At 47.2% G+C, this 20,874-nt stretch overlaps 1 protein-coding gene across 4 annotated transcripts in view; it reads right to left on the minus strand.

Moving 5' to 3' along the window:
* Positions 1 to 82: 82 nt before the first annotated feature.
* The window catches only part of PIGO (phosphatidylinositol glycan anchor biosynthesis class O), a 29,129-nt gene continuing 8,337 nt past the window's right edge, over positions 83 to 20,874 (minus strand). Inside the window, exons 5-10 of one of the 4 annotated variants that reach the window (XM_042449914.1) lie at positions 18,988 to 20,521; positions 17,573 to 17,776; positions 15,994 to 16,184; positions 15,267 to 15,337; positions 14,645 to 14,770; positions 83 to 528 (exon numbers count right to left, since the gene is read on the minus strand). In XM_042449914.1, coding sequence (XP_042305848.1) covers positions 192 to 528; positions 14,645 to 14,770; positions 15,267 to 15,337; positions 15,994 to 16,184; positions 17,573 to 17,776; positions 18,988 to 20,521 — 2,463 coding nt within the window. In that variant the 3' untranslated portion in view covers positions 83 to 191. Of the gene's footprint in view, positions 529 to 3,682; positions 6,640 to 12,994; positions 14,771 to 15,266; positions 15,338 to 15,993; positions 16,189 to 17,572; positions 17,777 to 18,987; positions 20,522 to 20,874 lie in introns of those variants that run through there. The other 3 variants (XR_006101988.1, XM_042449912.1, XM_042449913.1) reach the window with 3 other exon arrangements.

Below are 20,874 nucleotides of genomic sequence, written 5' to 3' on the forward strand. Positions count from 1 at the left end.
CGGAAGCAGCTCGGCCGCGATTGGCTGCTCATCATACCTCTCGCGGCTCCTATTGGACGAGCAAGCCGGTAGCCCCGCCCCTGACAACAGGCGGGAAAAAGGAATAAAGAGACATGGCGCCGTGAAGATTCAGGTACGGTGGCTCCTTTGGGACAGATGTCCTTTCAAAGCGAAATGGCTCCCATGCTCTCTTACCTGCCCTTGGACAAGATGGATGCCAGGAGGAGCCCAGAGAGAGAGGAAGGGCCAAAAGTGCCAGGGAAAGGTCCCTCCTCTTGGGCTCTGGCCCTCCAGCCCAGCCCTCCTCTTCTGCCATTGCAGGAGGACACCATCCAAGCCCTCCTCCCTGGGAGAGAGGGCCATTTGGGCGCCATCCTCTGAGGCTGAGAGAGTGTGACTTGCCCAAGTCTTGCAGATATTCCAGGAAAGGCAATCCAGAGAGACCAGAAGCGAATGGAAGCCCAGCAGTTTATGAGCCAGATGGCTTCAGAGGGGCATTTCTCCAGAGTCCGAAGCCCCAGACATTGGCTTAAATATAAGCATTCAAACAAAGAACTTCCAAGTCAGGTGTTGATTGGATGCATAGGATAAAGACATACATCCCTCCTCACTCAGCCATGGTTACATAGAAGTACGCCGGCCCTTCCCAGGCCCCTCCTGGGCGCCATCCAGGACTGTTTTCACTCGCTCTCCCAGCCTGGCATTCTGGCATTCCTCATTTTGGCACCACTTAGGGGCAATAAACTGGCCTTGGACGCCGTGAAGAGACCTCCTTGGCCTGTTCTGTTATCTGTCGCACAAACAGTCCTTTTCTCTAGTTCATCCTTATCTATCTTTAGGCGTTCCAGGGATAAAAAATATCTGCTACTTTTGTCCTCCTCACAAGGTCACTCAACTGGCCTCCATGGCCAAGCCGGGATTCGAACACTGGTCTCCCAGTGTCCCAATCCAAGGCCCAAACCCTTGCACCACAATATACACACTTGTCCCTCCATATTGGCCAGGGTTAGGGGCACAAGACCCCCGTGGACATGGAAAAACCCCAAATAACACAACTGCCATGTTTTTACCTGAGAGGACACCTCTCTAGGAATCTCTAGGTCCTCCAGGGCAACTCTGTGGCCAACGTCTGACAGACACTGGCCATAGGACTGCCCTGGAGGAGGTACAAAGGCCTAGTGGAGTATACACTCATCCCTCCATATTTGCGGCTTTGATATTTGTGGATTTGATTATTCGCAGATTTGATTAATATGTTCTCTCTAGGAATCTCTAGGTCCTTCAATGAAACTTTTAGTTAATGTTGACCATAGAGTTGCACTGGAGGACCCAGATATTCCTAGAGAGAACATATTAATCAAATCCGCAAATATCAAAGCCACAAATATGGAGGGATGAGTGTACACACACACACACACACACACACAGAGATTTAATAAATAACCAGGAGTGTTTTTAAAGGCATTTGGATTAAACCACACTGGTTTACACAGTGCACCGCCTTGGCCTTCTAGATGACCATCCATCCTCTCAGCCTCCAAAAAGAGGACTCCGCCAGCTTCTGAAGCAGCATATTATCCCTCTCTCAAACACTCTCATGGTCCAGCAGTTCTTCCTAATGCTTAGCCAGAATCGCTTTTCCTGTAACTTGAATCCATTCTAGTCTCTGAAGCAGTACTGTCTGGAAACCACCAAGCCCTCTGAGAAGAGACTTAGGGAGCTGGCCGGTATGTTTAGCCTGGAGAAGAGAAGGCTCAGAGGTGATATGATGGCCATGTTTAAATATCTGAAGGGATTCAAAGATATAGCCGTGTTAGTCTACAGCAGTGATGGCGAACCTATGGCATGTGTGCCAGAGGTGGCACTCAGAGCCCTCTCTGTGGGCACACATGCTATTGCCCTAGTGCAGAGTTTGCCAGTTTCTTACTAGAAAGCCAGAGGGATGTGGCACTTTGCAATAAATAAGTGGGGTCCAGGTTGCAGTTTGGGCACTCGGTCTGTTAAAGCTTCACCATCACTGGTCTAGAGAATCAGTATGTACAGAGATCAGGTTAGCACCTGAAATAAATTGGCAGCATGAGCTTTTGTAGACTTCAGTCTACTTCCTCAGATGCACCTGAAGGGTATCATATTGAAGATGGAGCAAGGCTGGTTTCTGCTGCGCCAGAGAAAAGGACAAAGAGATTCCACCTAAACATTAGGAGCAGTAAGGGCTGTTCGACAGCGGAACACACTCCTTCCTCGGAGTGTAGTGGAGGTCTTTAAGCAGAGACTGGATGGCCATCTGTCGGGAATACTTTCAGAGTTCCTGCATGGCAGAATGGGGTTGGACTAGATGGCCTTTCGGGCTTTCTTCCAACTAGGATTCTATGAGAAAACAAGCTCACTTCAGTATCTACAGGACATCCTTTCAGATATTTAAAGGCAGTGTGGTATAGTGGTTTGAGCACTAGATTATGAATCTGGGGAGCAGTGTTTGAATCCCTGCTCAGTCATAGAAACTCAGGAGTGACTTTGGGCGAGTCACACACTTTCTATCCCAGAAAACCTCATGATAGGTTCTCTCACTTTAGGGTCACCATGAGTTAAAAATGACTTGAAGGCACTCAACAAAAACAACCTTTAGGAAGAACAGTAAGAGCTGTTCGAACACAATCCCTCTGAGGGTGCTGGAGTCTCCTTCTTTGGAGGTCTTTAAACAGAGGCTGGATGGCCATCAGTCACAGGGAGGGCTTTGACTGAGAGCAGTAGCCTTTTCCAGAACTGTGCTGTAGTTAAGTATAAAGGGTGCCCTTGCAGACTCCCTGACAGGGCAGTATGAGAGAATATTTGCTGGTTGAAATGTTCCACCCCAGGAAACGCCACGGTCGCTCCATTTCCATAGACACACACACTTTCCCTTCTTCCCCACAATGTGTACACAAAAATGTTCACAAATGTCTGTACAGTTCTATAAGAGGAAGCCGTGTTCATCTGTTGTATTCAGAGGGAAAGGGGGAAATAATTTATTTAGCGGAGCTTGTGTGGATTTTGGTCCACTTTCAGTGATATTACAGCCAGCAGGTTTTAAGCACAGTTGTGGTGGTGAGGCAGGCTCTAATAAGATACAGAAAGATGCAAATTGTGGCCCTGGCCATAGATCTTCCAAGAGTTGTGTGAGATGATAGAGACCTTTCAAATTGCTGGTTACAGTCTGTTAAAGTAGTATTATCAAATAAAGCAATACTGTCCAGAGAAGGAGACCAAAACTGGTGAATGTTCTGGAAAACCCAAAGCCCTACGAGGAGCAACTTAGGGAGCTGGGCATCTTTAGCCTGGAGAAGGGAAGGTTAGCTATTTGAAGGGGTGTCATGTTGAGGATGGAGCAAGCTTATTTTCTGCTGCTCCAGGGACTAAGACACAGAGCAATGGATTCAAGCAACAGGAAAAGAGATTCCAGATAAACATTAGGAAGAACTTCCTGACAGCAAGAGCTGACATTAGAAGACACTCCCTCAGAGAGTGCTGGAGTCTCCTTCTTTGGAGGCTGTTTTTAAGCAGAGGCTGGATGGCCATTTGTCACTGGGAAGGATTGGATGGTATCTTCCTGTATGGCAGGGGGTTGGACGGGATGGCCCTTGGGGTCTCCTTCAACTCTAGGATCCCATGATCTGTTTATAAAAATAAGCTTTTACAGTTCAACACAAAAACAATTCTTCATTCTTTATGATCAGACAGTTTATTTACAACAGTTGGCTTTACAGACAGCTCTGGCGCACAGTTCCCTTCTGCCCTGAAGTCTGCTTTCTGCTTTTCAGCATGTACCTTTCCCTCTCCTTGACATGAATTAATAGGGATGACAGTTCAGCGGCAAAGATTTGGAACTGTTGGCTCATGGTTCACCCACATTTTTGACTTTGTGTAAAGAGGAACAATAAATAAAGCTGCCACTTCCACAAAAACTGTGTCATTTTCAGGTGGCCCTCCCACAAAATGTACCCCAAGAGGGACAGGACATAACCAGCTTTGCAAACAAGGGGATGGAGGCACAGATGGTGAAGAAAACTTGCCCACGGCAATAAAGGATTCTGGTGGAGAGAGACCACAGGCTGCCTTCTCTCTCTCAGAGGTAAAAGACAGTGAGGGCAGGTGGCTCTCAGCCTTCTGTTACTCTTCCCATACAAAACCTGAGCCCTAAAATTTGGACTTCACTTGCTAGAAATCCATAGTAAAGCATCAGTATGCAGGATGTGCAACAAGTCAATTGCATCCCTAAGATGCCCCTAGTCTGAGCTAGGAGAGCTCCTGACACGCTGCTAGGCAAGACCGGCACTGCAGACCATTAAAAGAAAAGGGGATAAAAACACATCGTTTTTTGGGCTATGTAGCTATGTTCTAGAAGAGTTCGTTCCTGACGTTTTGCCAGCATCTGTGGCTGGCATCTTCAGAGAAAGTTGCCAGCCATAGATGCTGACAAAACATCAGAAGCAAACTCTTCTAGAACACAGCCACATAGCCCAAAAAACTCACAAAAAAACTATGGATGCCAGCCTTGAAAGCCTTTGACGTCACAATAAAAACACAGTTGCATCCTTAACGTGGGATTATTAGTGGGTTTTATGAAGAAGGGGGAGGTACCACAGCTCTTGGCAAAACAAGTGCTTCAGGTGAGACCAGGTCCTCCGCAGGAGAGTTATTTATATGGCAGATACCCAAAATACTTTTATTCTGCCTCACTAGGGACAATGGTTCCTCAGATTAGAAATGCTTTTAAAAGCACTTTTGATTTTATATACTGCACTTGCATAATATAAGCAAATATCCCTTTAGGGGTTGAGTGTGAATAAATTGGTTTCTTCAGCTTGCAGACCAGAATTGTACTCCAAAGCAAATAAAGTTCTAGACTGCCAAGACCATCTCAGACTCTTAAAGTAGCATTCCAGCACTTACTCTCAAAAGGGCACTGTGATACTTTTTCTTTCTTTCAAAAACAAAGACTTAATGCTTGCCTAATTCTAAACTAAGCAACCAGGGGTTTGCTCACCAGGATACCTCAGAGGAGAGACAAAGGGAAGCAAGGTGATGGCTGAGAAAAACATTCATGTTCCATGGAGTGAAGGGTTCTAGTTTACAAACACCACCCAGGTTGCATAGACTGAAGTGGGGCTACTTAGGAAGATTTAGGAACACAGTTAGCCTACAAGTGATTGCTTAGGACAGTCTTATTTGTTGTGATATAGCCAAGGAAGGGAGCATGTGCCCTTCATGTGCCAAAACATGCTATGCAGGATCCCAGGGAAGAACCTTTGCATCATGCAGACATTTGGAGAAGGCAAACGTCTCAGAGTTGAGCTCTAAAACAATTCTCAAGACCAGATCCCAGGAAAGCTACAGTCAGCCAAGATTTTTAAGGCACCGGTTCTTTACAGCAAAAGCAGACAGACTGTCAAGACAGAAAGAAGCAGCACCTATGTCTTGATTGCATTGAGGAGAGGAAGAAACAAATGGAAGAAGACCAAACAAATGGAGTTAAAAGATGGGAGGTTCAGATCTTCCAGGGAGATAGATACATATGCCTACAGCACCCCAAACATAACATTAAAAAAAATTATCCAGGAAACTGAAAGGAATAAACCGCTTGGAATTTCCATCCCCAAAAGAACAGCAAAAACTGGGGGAAAGGAGAGAGAAGACAACATAATGTATTTATTATCTAATCTGTTTAAGATGACAGTGGACACATATTAAGAAAGTCTAATATCAACAGACAAATAATTTTTGTTTACATGAAACCAGTGTAAACAATATTTATTAAAAATGTATGGCAGGGATATTTGGAAGAAATGTGTTTTATATGTTGGTGAAACTTTAAGGCTCTCTTTTTTCAGAGTGTATTTATTCCTTGAGGATATGCCTGTTAACTGATATACATTTTAATCTTTTACTGTGTACAAAGATAAAATAATTCCTTATCTTTCCAAATAAAAAACAAACTGGAGCCTTGTTTTTACTGTTAGAGACCTTGCTTGTTTTGTGGCTTAAATAAGTTATAAACTTTGCATTTTGAAATGATGTTCATGTATCTATATAAATATTGTTTTAGGGATGTGCTGTGGCTTCATGCAAAAAAAAGTTTTAGTTTTAGAACAAAAAAAATATATATTGATTTTAGACTTCCCAGATGAACAATATTGGATAATGATAAGTGATTTTCTGTCCTTGCCTTCCCCACTGTTTTTTTCAAATCTTGGTTGTTTTTCTATTTCTATCAGGAAAACAAAAACAAAAACCCAAAAGGCTTTGTAAAGGACATGGCATTTTTTTTTGTTCATCCACTGAATAAAATATATTTGTAATTTGGCTACAAAAATGGGTACATCATCTCTGGTTCCAAAACAGGAAGAATAGCAGCTTTATGCTCACTTTTGTGGACCATGTACCCTGTTAACAACCAAGAAAACAAAAAGAAAGATCAGATGAAGATACCGAAAGGGGAAATTGTTTCTTCTGCAAGACAGAAACCAGAAAGTCGTGGCTTCACTCACTGCTGCCAAAGCTTGCAACATCCAATTATCTAAACACTTGGCTGATTCACACTTCCATCTGTTCAGCATTCACAGTTACAGGTCCCCTCTGATGAACAGAGTTCAGTGTCATGTACTGCAAAGAAACAGAACATGAAATGCCAAGGGCTCTTCATGAGGTCCCATGCTTTCAATGCAAAAGCTGACCACCTTGAAAATAGCACAAAGAAATTAATGCAACTGCAGTGGAGTTTTCCCCAAAGCCCTGATCCCGTTCTGATCCTGCAAAGCCCCCCGTCCACACCTCTCAAAGGCAGATCTGCCATTTCTCTTTCAGCACAAACAAGACTTAGCAACCTGCCTCCAGCCACATGGGCAGGCAAGGCAGGAATTGCAGCCTCCACTATCAGTAAGTCCAGAATGGAACTCTTTGAGTTATTGGAAGAAACGTGAGGCTGCATCTACACTGCAAAAATAATCCAGTTTAACACCACTTTTAACTGCCATGGCTCAATGTTATAGAGTTCTGGGATTGTTGTTTGTTGTGGCACCAGAGCACTCTGACTAAGAAGGTTAAATGTCTTACAAAACTACAGTTCGCACAGCACTGAATCATGGCAATTGAAGTGGTGTCAAGACTAGATAGCCCTTGGGGTCTCTTCCAACTCTGTGATTCTATGAATATTTCTGCAGTTCGGATTCAGCCAAAGAGTGCTAAATTACAGCTAGAAACTGACTACTGATGGAGAGATGCAGCCAGCAATAGACAACTTTTGTGCCTTTCTCCCTTTTCCTATATGTAGAATCAGGCAAAGCTGAACTGCAAACAGCTCCTCTCATCCTTTCTGAAGGAAGATGGTGTCTGAGTATGTCTCCCCGACTCTAGCAGCCCTTGACCCAGTGTTCTAGAGCAGCGAAGGAGGTGCAGAATAAATCATCTGTCCCCAAAGAAGAATCAAGGGAGAGGGATGTCTGAGCTGTATGGAGAGGGGCTGAGAGCATTCCTGCAGGCATCAAAGTTGGAGAAGCGCTGCGAGGGTTGCGACCCAATGTTGGCACAGATCATGCTTTGCATGCAGATGGTACAAAAACTTCAGTTAAAAGGCTCAGGCGGCAGGTGATGGGGAAATACACTTTTCTACCAGAGGCCCAGGGCTACCAGTCAGAGCAGGGGATATCGGGTTAGACATACGAGCAATGCAGGAGTCTAGTCTACAGCAGCTTCCTTGGCTTCTCTCTGAATCCAAGGCCAGTTCAGAGAAACGAACGTTGGTACTTACCCGTGATACATTCATTTCCAGCAGACGAGGGTCCTAGCATCCTGTATTCTGGGTTTAGCTCCTCCTATTCGCTCCTGTAGGCAGGGACAATAAACAATGACCAGCCCCTATATAGGGAGGAGCTAGCCCCCCTGGGCCTCAGTCAATAACAAGCCAAGCGACTAGTAAGGTAAACCAAGGAACTGAACTTTAGTAACCTCAGCTAAGGGTTAACTGGAACACCTTAGAAAACTAGTCCAAGAACAAACAAGAACTCAGAAAAACCAATCCAGCAGCAAGAAGAACAAGGCAAGTCCACCAACTGGCAGCCAGGGTCGGAGGCCGCAGGCAGCACCCGGGTGGGCAGGATGCTAGGACCCTCGTCTGCTGGAAATGAACGTATCACGGTAAGTACCAACGTTCGTTTTCCCAGCAGACAGGGTCCTAACCTCCTGTATTCTGGGATTTACAAAAGCCCTCTCGAACCGGGAGGGAAGTGCTGCTAGGAGACTGTGGGCCCCGACACAATCTGTTGGAGGACCCTCCTTGTAAATGACGCCTCAGCAGACTGAGACACGTCCAGTTTGTAATGTCTTATGATGGTCGAAGGCGACTTCCATGTGGCCGCCCTGTAAATGTCTGACAGGGAGGCGCTAGTGGCCAGGGCCGCAGAGGTCAATGCACTCCTGGTTGAGTGCGCCATCACCCCCTCGGGTGGAGTGAGATCAAGAGTTCAGTAGCTCTCTTGAATACCAGACCTGATCCACCTACTCAGAGTCGAGGCAGATACTTTGCACCCCAAAGAGCCTGGAAGAAAGGAAACTAACAACATCTCAGCTGACTTTAAAGTTGAAGTCCTCTTGATGTAGATTTTGAGGGCTCTGCGCACATCCAATGTGTGCCAGGTCTTTTCCAAGTCCTTCTTAGGATCGGGGCAGAATAAAGGCAGGAGAATGTCCTGTGACACCTGAAAGGCTGAGTTGACCCTAGGCACGAAGGTAGGGTCTGGACAAAGGCACACTGAGTCTGGTCTAAAAATACACAAGTCTTTACGTACCAAAAGGGTCCCCAGCTCTGACACCCGACTGGCGGAGGTAATGGCTGTGAGTAAGATGACCTTGAGGGAGAGGTGTTTGAGGAAGGCCTCCCAAAGGGACTGGATCGGCCCAACCGTCAGAGCCTTTAAGACCATGTTAACATCCCAAGTTGGAAAACGAAGTCTGGTGGGCTGGGCCCTGTTGGAAACTCCTCTCAACAGCCTCTTAATGTGAGGATGGCCGCCATTCTAGCTGCTCTCTTATGGAGCAGAACTGACGTGATGGCAGACAACTGCCTACTAACCATGTTGGGTCTAAGTCACTTTTTAATGCCATCTTGGATAGACTATAGCAGGTCAGCCACTAAAAACCTGAAGCAGTCGATGAGAACTGTCTAAAAGAAGGATTATGGTGGATTATGTGATCAATCAGAATAGAACCTGATCTAATCTGTACCTATGGCAGCTTCCACCTTATCACTGATCACCTTGCCAACTGGTTATAGCAATGAAGGTGATATTAAGGTGATTTAACATGTAGCAATTAAGACTTACTACTCTGAAAGAAGAATGTTAATGTCTGATCTCCAACTAATATTTCAAAACAATGTGAAGTTCTTACTGGAACCTCTGTGTACCTGTGTAAAATAAAACTAATTCCATGGTTAGGCAGGGGAGACACTGGATTAACCTTTACCTCGCAGACATTGGTGAGTCCATGCAGAAGCATGGATGCACTCTGTGCTAACAGGGCATGTGGTCAGAATTAAATCTGATTTCATCTGAGGATGAACTTGTCTAGAGGCTTCAAAAATCACCCCAACTCCATGTAGCAGACTATCATCAACCTGTATGAAGGCTGAGGGGTCTCACTGCTGAATGAATTGCTGATTAAGGAGTCACGAAATGGGAACGGAGGGCTTGGCAAGGATAGCCCTCTGGTATCTAATTTTGAGGAGAGAATTTTCGCCACAAAAAGGATCTACAAACCTAAATTTTAAATAGTATAGTGGGCCCTTGATATGTACTGGAGTTGGATTCAGGACTTTGGATGGATACCAAATCCATGAAAGCTCAAGGGGGGGGGGGGAATATTATATATATATTAATTACAAGCTGTGCTAGCAGAAAAACAAGGGATAGGCACTAGGAAGTCCATTTTCCCAGCCTCAGAAGGCAGTGGACAATGGTGTTGTTTGGGCCAGACCTTGGCATGAAACCCAGTCAGGGATAAGACACTCACCCACACAGCAGCTAACCTTATAACCATAAAACCATAGAATCATGGAGTTGGATGAGACCACAAGGACCATCAAGTCCAACCCCCTGCCATGCAGGAAATCACAATCAAAGCATGCCCAACAATATGCAAAGGAATTTTGTAGCTTCCTGAGACCACTAAAAGAATGAGATTGGCAGCATGAATCTTCATGGCCTTGAGCCCAATTCATCATATGCAAGATAGACCTTGTTACAATAGGCCTATCCAAGGCAGGGAGCAGTTGAATGGCAAGCCCATCTGCTGGCATTCTTATTTAAAATATAACTATCTAGCCAAGGTAAGAGATAATTGTGATCTTTGTGGCAGACTCCTCAGGGCTCCGTAGGATGTCTGAATGGGATTTGAAGCAACCCCTTAGCAGGAAAACCTGATTATATTGTTTTAAAACACTCATGGGGGAAGCGGGGTTTGTCATGGGATGGAGAGGAGGCTGTTTGTCTGTTTGTTTTTGATAAGAGTTTTTATTAACCCCCTGTATTAGTGAGAACCATCTCATGGAAGAAACTGTATTTTTTAGTTTCTTCCCTTTAACAGACATCTCTCCTATGAAAGAAGGGAAGGCAAGGGGAGACACCTCTTCTGAGGCTAGCTGACTGAGGTTCCCTGTGTTTTATAACAGGAACATAACTCTTTTGCCAATAAAGTGGAGCTTGGTTGGTCACCTCCTTAATCCAATATATCTATCACCTCATATGAGATGTTTTTACCAAAGATCCTCAATGCATGTAAGCATTAGAGGTCTGCTGAGTGACCAGAGACCTTCTCCTTGCTTGAGTCACCCTGTTTATTAGCATTTAAATGAATCTGTATTGTTAAAGCTTACGCTCTCAATGAGAAGTGCTATGTTTGATAACAAAGGAGGTAGAACCATGTGCTCATCTTATGTCTTAGGCTGTTCCAGCTAAGGCAAAAAGGCTCTGGCCCCAATAGAGAGAGATGGAGGCCCATGAGGAAGGAAGAAAAGTCATCATGTTGGCTTATGACTAGACCCTTCCCTTGTTGAATTAGTTTCCAGGCATATTCTCTGGCCTGGAACAAAGAGAGGGGGGTGAGCAGAAACAGCACAACTCAAACTTCATGGGCTAACAGTAATAGAATGAACACCAGAAAAAGTTAACCAGTATCTCATGTAAATCTGAGCCCCCAGACCTGTTGATGTGGGGGCTCTTCCCTCCTTTATTTGCCCCATCAAGGGAGGCTGCCTGGGCAGTAGCTTCTTCCAGGCACTGAGGAAACTGCTCCTGGGTTAGCAGTGACTGAAGACCATTGCTACTCATGGGTGGATAGCTGCATATGGCCTGTAGTGTAGCCCTGATATTCACAGGGCATTTTGTTTTATTTATGTTTAAAACAGCCCCAGCTTCAAGCTGGGGTTTACAAGCTTAGCCCTTTTTATCTCAGGCAGGCTTTATAGTAACCTGGCTGCATTATAGAAGCTGGCTTGGTCCTCAACTCCCTTCCCACTTGCATAGGTAGCTGGGAAGGGCAGAGGAGCTGCTGTGGGACATGGCTCTACATTTACCTGAGGTATGTCTGTGTGCTGAGAAAGGATAATCTCTGATGGAAAGGAGAGGCCAAGCACTCAAGCTGCTCTCTCAAGAGTGCCATAGTTAGGGGCAGCCAAACACAATCTCCGCCCATGATATCCACAAGTGGTTTCCCCCTTTTTGTTGTTGTAATTTTTGGGGAGAGAACACAGGAGGATTTGTATCCATGTGCTCTCTCATAGTATCCTTGGGTTGGAAGAGACCCTAAGGGTCATCCAGTCCAACCCCATTCTGCCATGCAGGAACTCTCAATCAAAGCATAACCGATAGATGGCCCTCCAGCCTCTGTTTAGAAGTGGGTGGCAGAGGCCATGCTCTCTCTGGGGAGGACATGAAGCCATTTTGTGCTTTTTTTGTGGGATGCTTTGTGGCAGCCAAAACAGACCCTTTTAGAGTTGGAAGCTTCAGCTCCTGCTGGGCCAAGTCCAGCTTCCTTTACAGCCATGCGGCTGTACAACATAGAGGAGGAGTCCTCTGCCTCCTTATAGACCATCTCATTATAAGAATTCAAAATGAAAGTGCAGGAGCCCAGGCAACACCACCATGTGTTTCCCAGTCTGCAAAAGGATCCTCCATACCTGTTGGGGTCCTGGGTGCCATTGGGACCAGAGATGGGAAGGAAGGGGGAGACCAAGGGTTTATGCCTCCATCTGCCCTCCTGGCAGAGTCCCATACTTTATGCTAGGCATAGTGCCTGCAGTGGCCATGGCAGAGGCCTCATGGCAATGCCTGCCCTGAGCAAGGACATTAGATCAGGCAAAGTTATTTGGTGGCTGGAGAGAGAGGGCCCCTGGTACTCACCCTTCTCCTGTGTCTTCTGGCTGGCTTGCCTTTCTGACCTTGGCCCTGTTTCAGGCTGGGCAGAGGTGATGCAGAGAAATTAATAATAATTTAATAATAATATTTTATTTATAAACCGCTATTCCAAATAGATCATAGCGGTGTACAAGAAAATTATATAACAATACAAGAAAAATCTACAATTAAGATACACTGTATCTTCAGGCCAGCCCCTGATGACGCTGGGCCGGCCTGCTCTCTCCCTCAACGGCCGAAAGATGACAGTTATGGAGGGAGGGCGCTCAGTCTTCAGGCCAGCCCCTGATGACGCTTGCCATGGCTTTTGGCTGTCCTGTCCTCTGAACTCTGGCCCCAATGGGCTGAGCAGAGATGCTGAGAAGGGAAGTTTCCATGACTTCTGGCCAGTGTCCTCACTGATCCCTGGCCTTAAACAGGCTGGGCAGAGGTGATGTGGAGAAACAGAGACATGGAGGGGATACCCCTCACCATCTGTTCCCACAGCTCCCATGTGCTGCAATGCTGTATGCAGAAATCTCCTGTGCTCTCACCATGAAAGGGGGCAGCTCTGGAGGAGAGGGAGAGTCATTGGCAAAGCCAAGACCTTTCTCCAATCCTGGGAGCCCTTGCCATATTAAGTCCTTCTTCATGCTCCCAAGGCAGCAAGAGAAACGAAGAGAAGAAAAGGACTGAAGTGGCAGTAGTGAGAAGCTGCATAGCAACAGCAAACACATCCCAATGGGTCTCCCTCTGAAGCCAGCTCCCTCTGTTGAGCTGGCAGACCCTGAGCTAGGGAAGCCTGAGCTAAGGATGACCCTTAGCCAGTGCTCTTGGGGTCCTCTGCCATAGCCACCACCAAGGAAGGGGGGAAAGGCAGGAGAGAGGAGAAGAAGGGAAGGCCAAGAAAACTCTCAAACTGCTTTCGGAGAAAGAACAAAACCTTGCTGGCTCGAAGAGACACACCCTGCTAGGAGCATAGGCAGGAACAAGACTGGGGCTCAGGGGGGCTAGCTCCTCCCTATATAGGGGCCGGTCTTTTGTTTATTGTCCATGCCTACAGGAGCAAATAGGAGGAGCTAAACCCAGAATACAGGAGGTTAGGATCCTGTCTGCTGGGAAACCTGAAATTTCAAGTTTTCATTTCTAGAAGCCCAATCTAAAAATCTGCAACTCAATACCCAAAGAAATGCAACTCAGATTTCAGAACCAAAGTTGAGTTTTCTGCTAGCAATGAACTCCAGAAATGCTGAAATGCAGATTTCAAAATCTTAATTACATTTAGATGGAAAGAACCTTTAACCTGGGCCAAGGGTAGGAAATGTGTCTGCCGCCCAGTTCAACAGTGTTAAGAGTTGTGTGCCAGAGCCTCAGGCTGCATCTAACTGAAGAATGAATGTAGTTTGACACCGCTTTAACTGCCATGGATCAATGCTATGGAATTCTGCAGTGTGGCAACATCCTCAGTTCCATTAAGCCGTTTCTGTACCATCAATTTTAAGTAGAAATACAGACCTGCCAGGCTCTTCCAAAGGCGCCCACAGCTGACTGTTAAAGACTGCAGGGGAGACTCGGTCCACTAAGAGCAAGCCAGTCATTGTCTTCTTCCGAGTGTCTGGAAACTCCACCAAGCCATCAGCTCAGTGTGTGTGACTGAGCCAACATCTGGTCTGCTGTTCCCAACCTTGGTTCTGGCCATGGCTTTTCCTTCCAGACACATTCAATACACACACACTCACAGAGCTGTTAAAACCTCCAGTCTCACTAAGGAGAAAGGAATGGTTACAACATTCATCCAACAAGATGTACCTGCAGCCAATGACCAGATTCCCAGCAACACCATATTGCCACCCCCTTTGCCTAGGATTCTCCTGAGAATAAAAGGTTAACCACTGTATTTCTTTCCATGACTGGCAAACAAACCCAGAGGGCCATTTTACAGTGATTCAGGGGCATGTGAGGTCTGGAGAGCATAACCCCTTACAAAGCACCAGACCCTGCCTGACTGCAGGCTCATCCCTTCCCTTGTTCCCCTAGTCACTTCTACTCGCATGGAGGCACAAACACCTGCTCCAGGCTAGCCAGTAGTCCTAGAGAGAGGAAAATACAATCTTTTTTGGCCCAAGCAATGAGGGGCCGTTGCCAGCAGTCCTGTAATCCCCAATGCTTTTGGCAGCCCTGGTAACATTCTTTGTTAGGTGTGCCTCCTGCTCTGGTGCTACCTGGACTGAACAAGGATGACCTGCTTGAACCAAGTGCTGACTGCACAGTCCACCCGCATCACCAGGCCGATGCCCAGCAGGAGAAAGATGCTGCTCACCATAAAACCCACTGCTTCAAAGAGGAACCTGGAAGAAGATGAAAAGCACCTGGTGAGGACCAAGCAAGCCAGAGGGCACAAGCAGGCTGCTGCTGGGGAGGGCAATTCTGAGGCAAAACGGGAAACTGGTCTGACTTAAATCAGCTCCCTAATCTATAAGGGACTGTACTCAGTGAAGGGAGTATCACAGCCCCATGGAAAGTGTATAGAAAGCCCCTGACCCTTATATCAGTGAAGACAAAAACTGAAAACATACAAAGAAATCCTATTATTATTAAACAACAACTATGAAATCCTCAGAGGTCACAGGCAAGTGTGAATAGCAATACTCCCAGTGATAAGTGGCTGGAATCACAGGGCTACCACTCTACAAGAGATAGCCAAAGTAGCCCAAAGTGTGCAGAATCTTTGGCTCTCCCATCCTGTCCTGGCTCATACTTGGCACAGTCTTGGGACTTGCAACCCGACACCACCCCATTCCCATTTCTGTCAGGAAGCTGCTTTCAGCAACAGGCCATACTTACTTTGGGGCAAATACTTTCCACACCATAAGATGTCTTCTGAGGATAATGGCGGCCAAGACACAGGCCAGGAGCTGTTGGGAAAAGGAGGAGAAGAGACGGATGGTCCAAGGTCTGAATGAAAACTGCACCAGGCAATTCCAGAAAGGCGCTTCACTGAATAGGGGTCAGCCAGGGCTGAATTTATCAGAGAAAAGGGGTGTCTCTCTTCCTCAATACTGGGATCGTCCCAGATGCCTGGCTTCCCTTTCATGTTATCTGGGGGCTGTGGGACTTTTGAGTGTCAAGTGGGACAAACCTTGGGATATTTTAGACTACACTCACCCACCCCAAAGGCCCTCATTGATTTTTCCTCCCACATGCCTGGAGAAGAGATGGTTAAGAGATGAAACAATAGCCCTGTTTAAGTATTTGAAGGGGGGTCATACTGAGGATGGAGCAAGCTTGTTTTCTGCTGCTCCAGAGAACAGGACTCAGAACAATGGATGCAGGCTACAGGCAAAGAGATTCCACCTTAACATTAGGAGGAACTTCCTGAAGGTAAGTGCTGTTAGTGGGACACACTCCCTTGGAAAGTGGTGGAGTCTCTTTCTTTGGAGATCTTTAAACAGAAGCTGAATAGTCATCTGTCAAGGGTGTTTTGATTGTGAATTCCTGCATGGCAGAAAGGTGGTGGTGGTGGACTGGATGACCCTTGTGGTCTCTTCCAACTCTATGATTCCATGCATACCTGGACTCCCAGAACAAGCAGGTACTTGAGCCCCAGCTGCAACAGCGCTGCAGAAAACCTCTCCGGAGCTTCCCTGAGCCTCATCTCCATCATCTGCTCCTCTCTGGCAGGAACCTCCGCCTTTTGCTTCCGGCCCTTGGAGCTGGACATTTCACAAAGGAATGGCCAGAGCAGAAGCAAAGGACACCCAGCTGCCTCCAGGGGAAGAGAAAAAGGAGAGGGGAGAAAGGAGAGGAGTGTCATCGGGAGAGAACACTGGAGAATGCCAACAAGCATACACAATAGGCTTGAGAGCACATGTTGAGCAAGAATGCCTGGGGAAAGCATCTCTCCAAACAGTCCCTGAACTGAAGATAAAGGTAGGCTCCCCCAGAACATCCCACAGGGAGATTTCTCCATAGCTGCTCCCTGGCTCTGGGACTTCTTTTCCAGAGAGCCTAGGCTGGCTCCCTTTTAGCTCTCCTTTCCTCTGCAGGTGAAAAGCTTTCTACTGCAGCTTTGAAAACTGATTAATTCTGAGGCAAAACTATCATGAAGTTTTCTTGGCAAGATTTGTTCAGATGAGGTTTGCCATTACCTTCCCTTGAGGTTGAGAGTATGTGACTTGCCCAAGGTCACCCAATGGGTTTCATGGCTGAGCTGGGAACTGAACCCTGGTCTCCAGAGTTGCAGTCCAACCTTCAATCTATTATGCCATGATGGTTTTAATATGCTGCCTTTCTCCTTAACTGGACCCAAGGCAGCTTAAAAAATGCTATTTTCATATTGCCTTCAACTTTATGCAGCATTATCCTCCTTTCCAAAGAATTGTGTCACCTCACAATGTGCCCAAAGTATGAGCATCTCAGTTTAGTAATCTTGGCTCCCAGGAAGAGTTCAGTTTTGATATATTCTGAAACCCATTTATTTGTCTTTTTCACAGGCCACAGAACTCTCCTCCAGCATCACATTTGAAATTAATTGAGTGGAGAAGGAGTACTGATAGTGGGTCATAGTGAGTTGATTGGATTAAATGGGTATGACCATAATTGAAATATGGGGTCAAAAGCAAACAGAAAGAAATCTGTATAGTAGAACGTAACAAAGGGCCCGAACAGACAGGCCAAAATAAAACTGCTTCGGGTCATTTTGGGGGTATGCTGTTTAAATGACACACACATCCAGTCCTTGGGACTTGGAGTGTGGTTTTGGTGCGGCTTCCAGCCTCTTAGGACGCATGAATCACTTAAATAGCATACCTCCAAAATGACCCAAAGCAGCTTTATTTTGGCCTTTTTGTTTGGGCCCTAAGGGAAGTCAAAAAAGGAATGGATATTGCAACTTAATAGGAATACTGTTGCTGCTTTGTTTTTACTTGTATTTTATGTTTAAAATAACTTCAACATTTATAGATAGATAGATAGATAGATAGATAGATAGATGAATTTGATTCTCTTCCTGTTAGCTTTCTTCACTTACACATAGTTGTTAAGAACAGGGTTTCTTGGAGGTCTCTCATTCTTGGAGGGGGCCTCATAACTCTAAGCCAACATCATGGCAAACAACACCTTCCCCAGAGTGCATGTATGGGTGGACTCACCTGCAAAGAGGATGTGTGAGGCAAAGGTATTGGCCCCAACCAGGAGGGCGGGTAACAAGGTGGTGTTGTGCCCCTGGTGAAAGCCCACAAAGGCTGAATTCCAGTGGATGGCTGGGAAGACAGGCTGGTGGCCTGTGGCATAGAAGAACTGAGCAGCAGCAAGAGCCCAAGCCACAAGGGCATACCAGGGCACAGTGAAGGGATCTGTGGGGGAGAAGGAGGAGAGGGGAAAGCTCTAAGAAAGGAGCCACTGAAAGCAGAACACACACACACACGCACAGAGGGACAACATTATCTCTTTCTCAGTGTATTCAGGAGAGGAAACTCAAGTAACAGGACTTCCAGAACAATGGCTGCAAAGGCAGCTGCTTCCTCTCCAGAGTCTACTGAAGGGTCCCCTCAAACTCAGGTCACACAGAGGGTTTTTCAGAGGGACATCCAACAACCTTAAGCCTTACCATCCCTCTGCTAGACCTGAGGCCAGCAGCACTGAAGTGTCCCTCTCTCTTTCACAGCACCAACTAAGTGCCAGATGCAAGCCAGAGTACTGAAGAAACACAGTCCCTGGCCAGGATTCCCTCAACACTTTGCCAAGTCACAGCTTCCTGCTAATGCACAGAAAAGGCCATTTTGGCCTCTCAGCAGTCCTTGGGGAAGGAAACAGGGATGCGAATCCCCAGAAAAGAAAAACAAGAAAATTTCAGAGGGAAAAAACAGTTCCCTTTTTTACCAAGGGGAAAAAACCGGCGGAAATTGAGAAAAAATGGAATAGTTTATGAATGATTAATACGAGATTTAAGACAAGATGTTTATGTATTTCTGCCCCAGAATTATTTCTAAAATTTAAAAGACTTCTATTTTGGTACAATATCAGATCATTACACTCCCTTGTTTTGATTTTTTTTCCTCAGGCTGCATCTACACAGTAGCAATAATGCAGTTTGACACCATTTTAACTGCCAAGGGCCCATCCTACAGAATCCTAAGATTTGCAGTTTTATGAGGTACCACTCTTTGGCAGAGAAGGCTAAAGTTCATGTCTAACTACAAATACCAGGTTTCCAGAGGATGGTGCTACAGCACTTAATAATAATAACATAATAATAATAATAATTGGCAAACCAATCCGGGCGGTTGACAACAGTAAAATATAAAATATAACAATTAAAAACACTTTTAATTTAAAGTGTTGTCAAAACATTATTTCTACAGTATTCCCCCCAATTTCTCCAAAAAATGTCTCAGAAACAAGGGGAACCCCAGTCTTTAGCCAGTTTAGCTTTGGTGCTTAAAACCCAACAGGAGACATCACCTGGCAAAAGGGGATGTCCAAGCAGAGGAGTGGGACGTACTGATATCCCAGCCCCAAAGTGGGTGTCAAACTGTCTCCCTGCCGTATCTGTTTACTTACTCACCAGCCTGCGAGGAGGAAGAGGAAGAAGAGAGGGCCACAGCACAGGCATGCATCCAGAGCAGCGCAAAGGCCTCCATAAAGAGGAGCAGGAAGACCAGGCTCAGCCGCTCGCTGTGTAGTGTCATGAGCAGGAAGCCTAGCAAGGCCATGGAGATGAGCAGGGCAGCTGAGTAGACACTGCCCAGACCATACGCCGCCACCGTGGGCCCACTGCCTGCCTTGGCTTCATCTAGGCGGCTCCTCAGGGATTCCTGCATCTGGCGGTAGAGCTGGGGGATCACATAGAGCAGTTCAGCCTGCGAGCTGGGAGACACGATGGGGGGTCCCGTCGCCCGGGGCGGATCCCGACTGTCCCTCACGGTGACGGTAACAGGGTCCCAGAGGAGGAGGAACAGCCCTGCTGCCACCAGGGTGAAAATCCCTTGGGGAAAGGCCACCAGGGCAAGCTGCACCCAGGCACGGAGTTTGAGCAGGGCCTCCTCTGCCCCTGAGGTGATGGCCCAGTAGCCGCCAATGCAGAGGGCCAGCAGGGGGAAGCCCCAGCGCACAAAAAGCACAGGGCCATTGGGGTGGTTGAGGTTGCCGTAGTGGCGCAGCCAGCAGCGTACACCACCAGCCAGGGTGCCCAACGAGACCAGGCAGAGGATGTAGGAGAGGTTCTTGGTTTGAGGGTCCTTTAGGCTGGCTAGTGGAGCCAGCAGCGAGGAGGAGCGGCAGGAGGGGGTCTCCTCGCGGCACTGCTGAAAAAACCCCGAAAGGCGCACACAGGCCAGGATGAGAGCCAGCAGCCCCAGCAGCTGCCAGGATGACAGGGAGCCCTCCAGCAGCCGGCCCCTCCAGTGGAGCCTCAGCACTAGCACCAGCACCAGGGAAACAAGCAGGAAGGGCGCCACCTGCGCCTCGGCCATTACAAAGCTGTCGGAGAGCATGGCACCACAGCGGAGTGCCAGGATGCCCAAGGGGAAAGCAGGAACCAGCCCCGCTCGCAGTCTCGACTTCAGGCTGGAACCCCCAAATGGGAGACGGGCGCTGGCCGTATTTGAACTTCTGGCCCGCCTGGCCCAGCAATGCCAGAAGAAGCCCAGCTGGGAGGCTGCTGCCACCCAGGAGGACAATAGCACCAGGTCTGTTGTGGTCCAGCCAGAGAGATGAGTCAGTCCCAGTATGGCTGCCCCTACTGCCCCCCACAGCAAGGGGTACCAAAGGAGGTGGCGGTAGGAGAAGTTCAGACCGGCAGCCATCCGGGAGGCCACATAGCAGAGCAGGCAGGAGGAAGTCAAGAGGGCACAGCCAGCCACCATGCGCACTGGGTGGAAGCGGGCCCAGGACTCAGCACAGATAGCTCGGGCTTCCTGGAGGTAGCGCCTGAACTGGCTCCGGAGCTGCTCCAGCTGAGGCAGCCCTGGAGACCCAACCTGAGCCAAGACTCGCTCATGTTCCTCTGAGGTGGCAGCAAACAGGTCTTGGAGTTGTTGCAGCTTCTGAGATGAGATATCCTGGGCAGCCAGCGCATAGGAGCGCAGGAAGCGGTCAACCTGAAAAAAAGAAAGGAAGGAAGGATCAAGAACAGCCCAGGAACCCTCCTTGGAACAGGTGCTACCTAAAGGATGTTCCACCCATCACTCAGGACAAAATGCCACTGTGCAAAGGACAAAGAGGAAGCCTAGCCTCAAAAGAGCAGCCTGGTGGGAAAAGCTTTGCTACCATGCCCTGCTCTGAATAGTTCCCACAACAGAGATTCAAAAAGCTGGAAGGGGCCAGAAGGGCTATCTGTTCCAACCCCCTTCAATCATGCAGGAATACACAACTATAGCTCTCAAAAAGACACCCATCCAGCCTCTGTTTAAAGACCTCCAGTCCAGCAGCTTCCAATGACCAATTCACTGTT

Source organism: Sceloporus undulatus, chromosome 2 (assembly GCF_019175285.1).
Source record: "Sceloporus undulatus isolate JIND9_A2432 ecotype Alabama chromosome 2, SceUnd_v1.1, whole genome shotgun sequence".
Classification (NCBI taxonomy): domain Eukaryota; kingdom Metazoa; phylum Chordata; class Lepidosauria; order Squamata; family Phrynosomatidae; genus Sceloporus; species Sceloporus undulatus.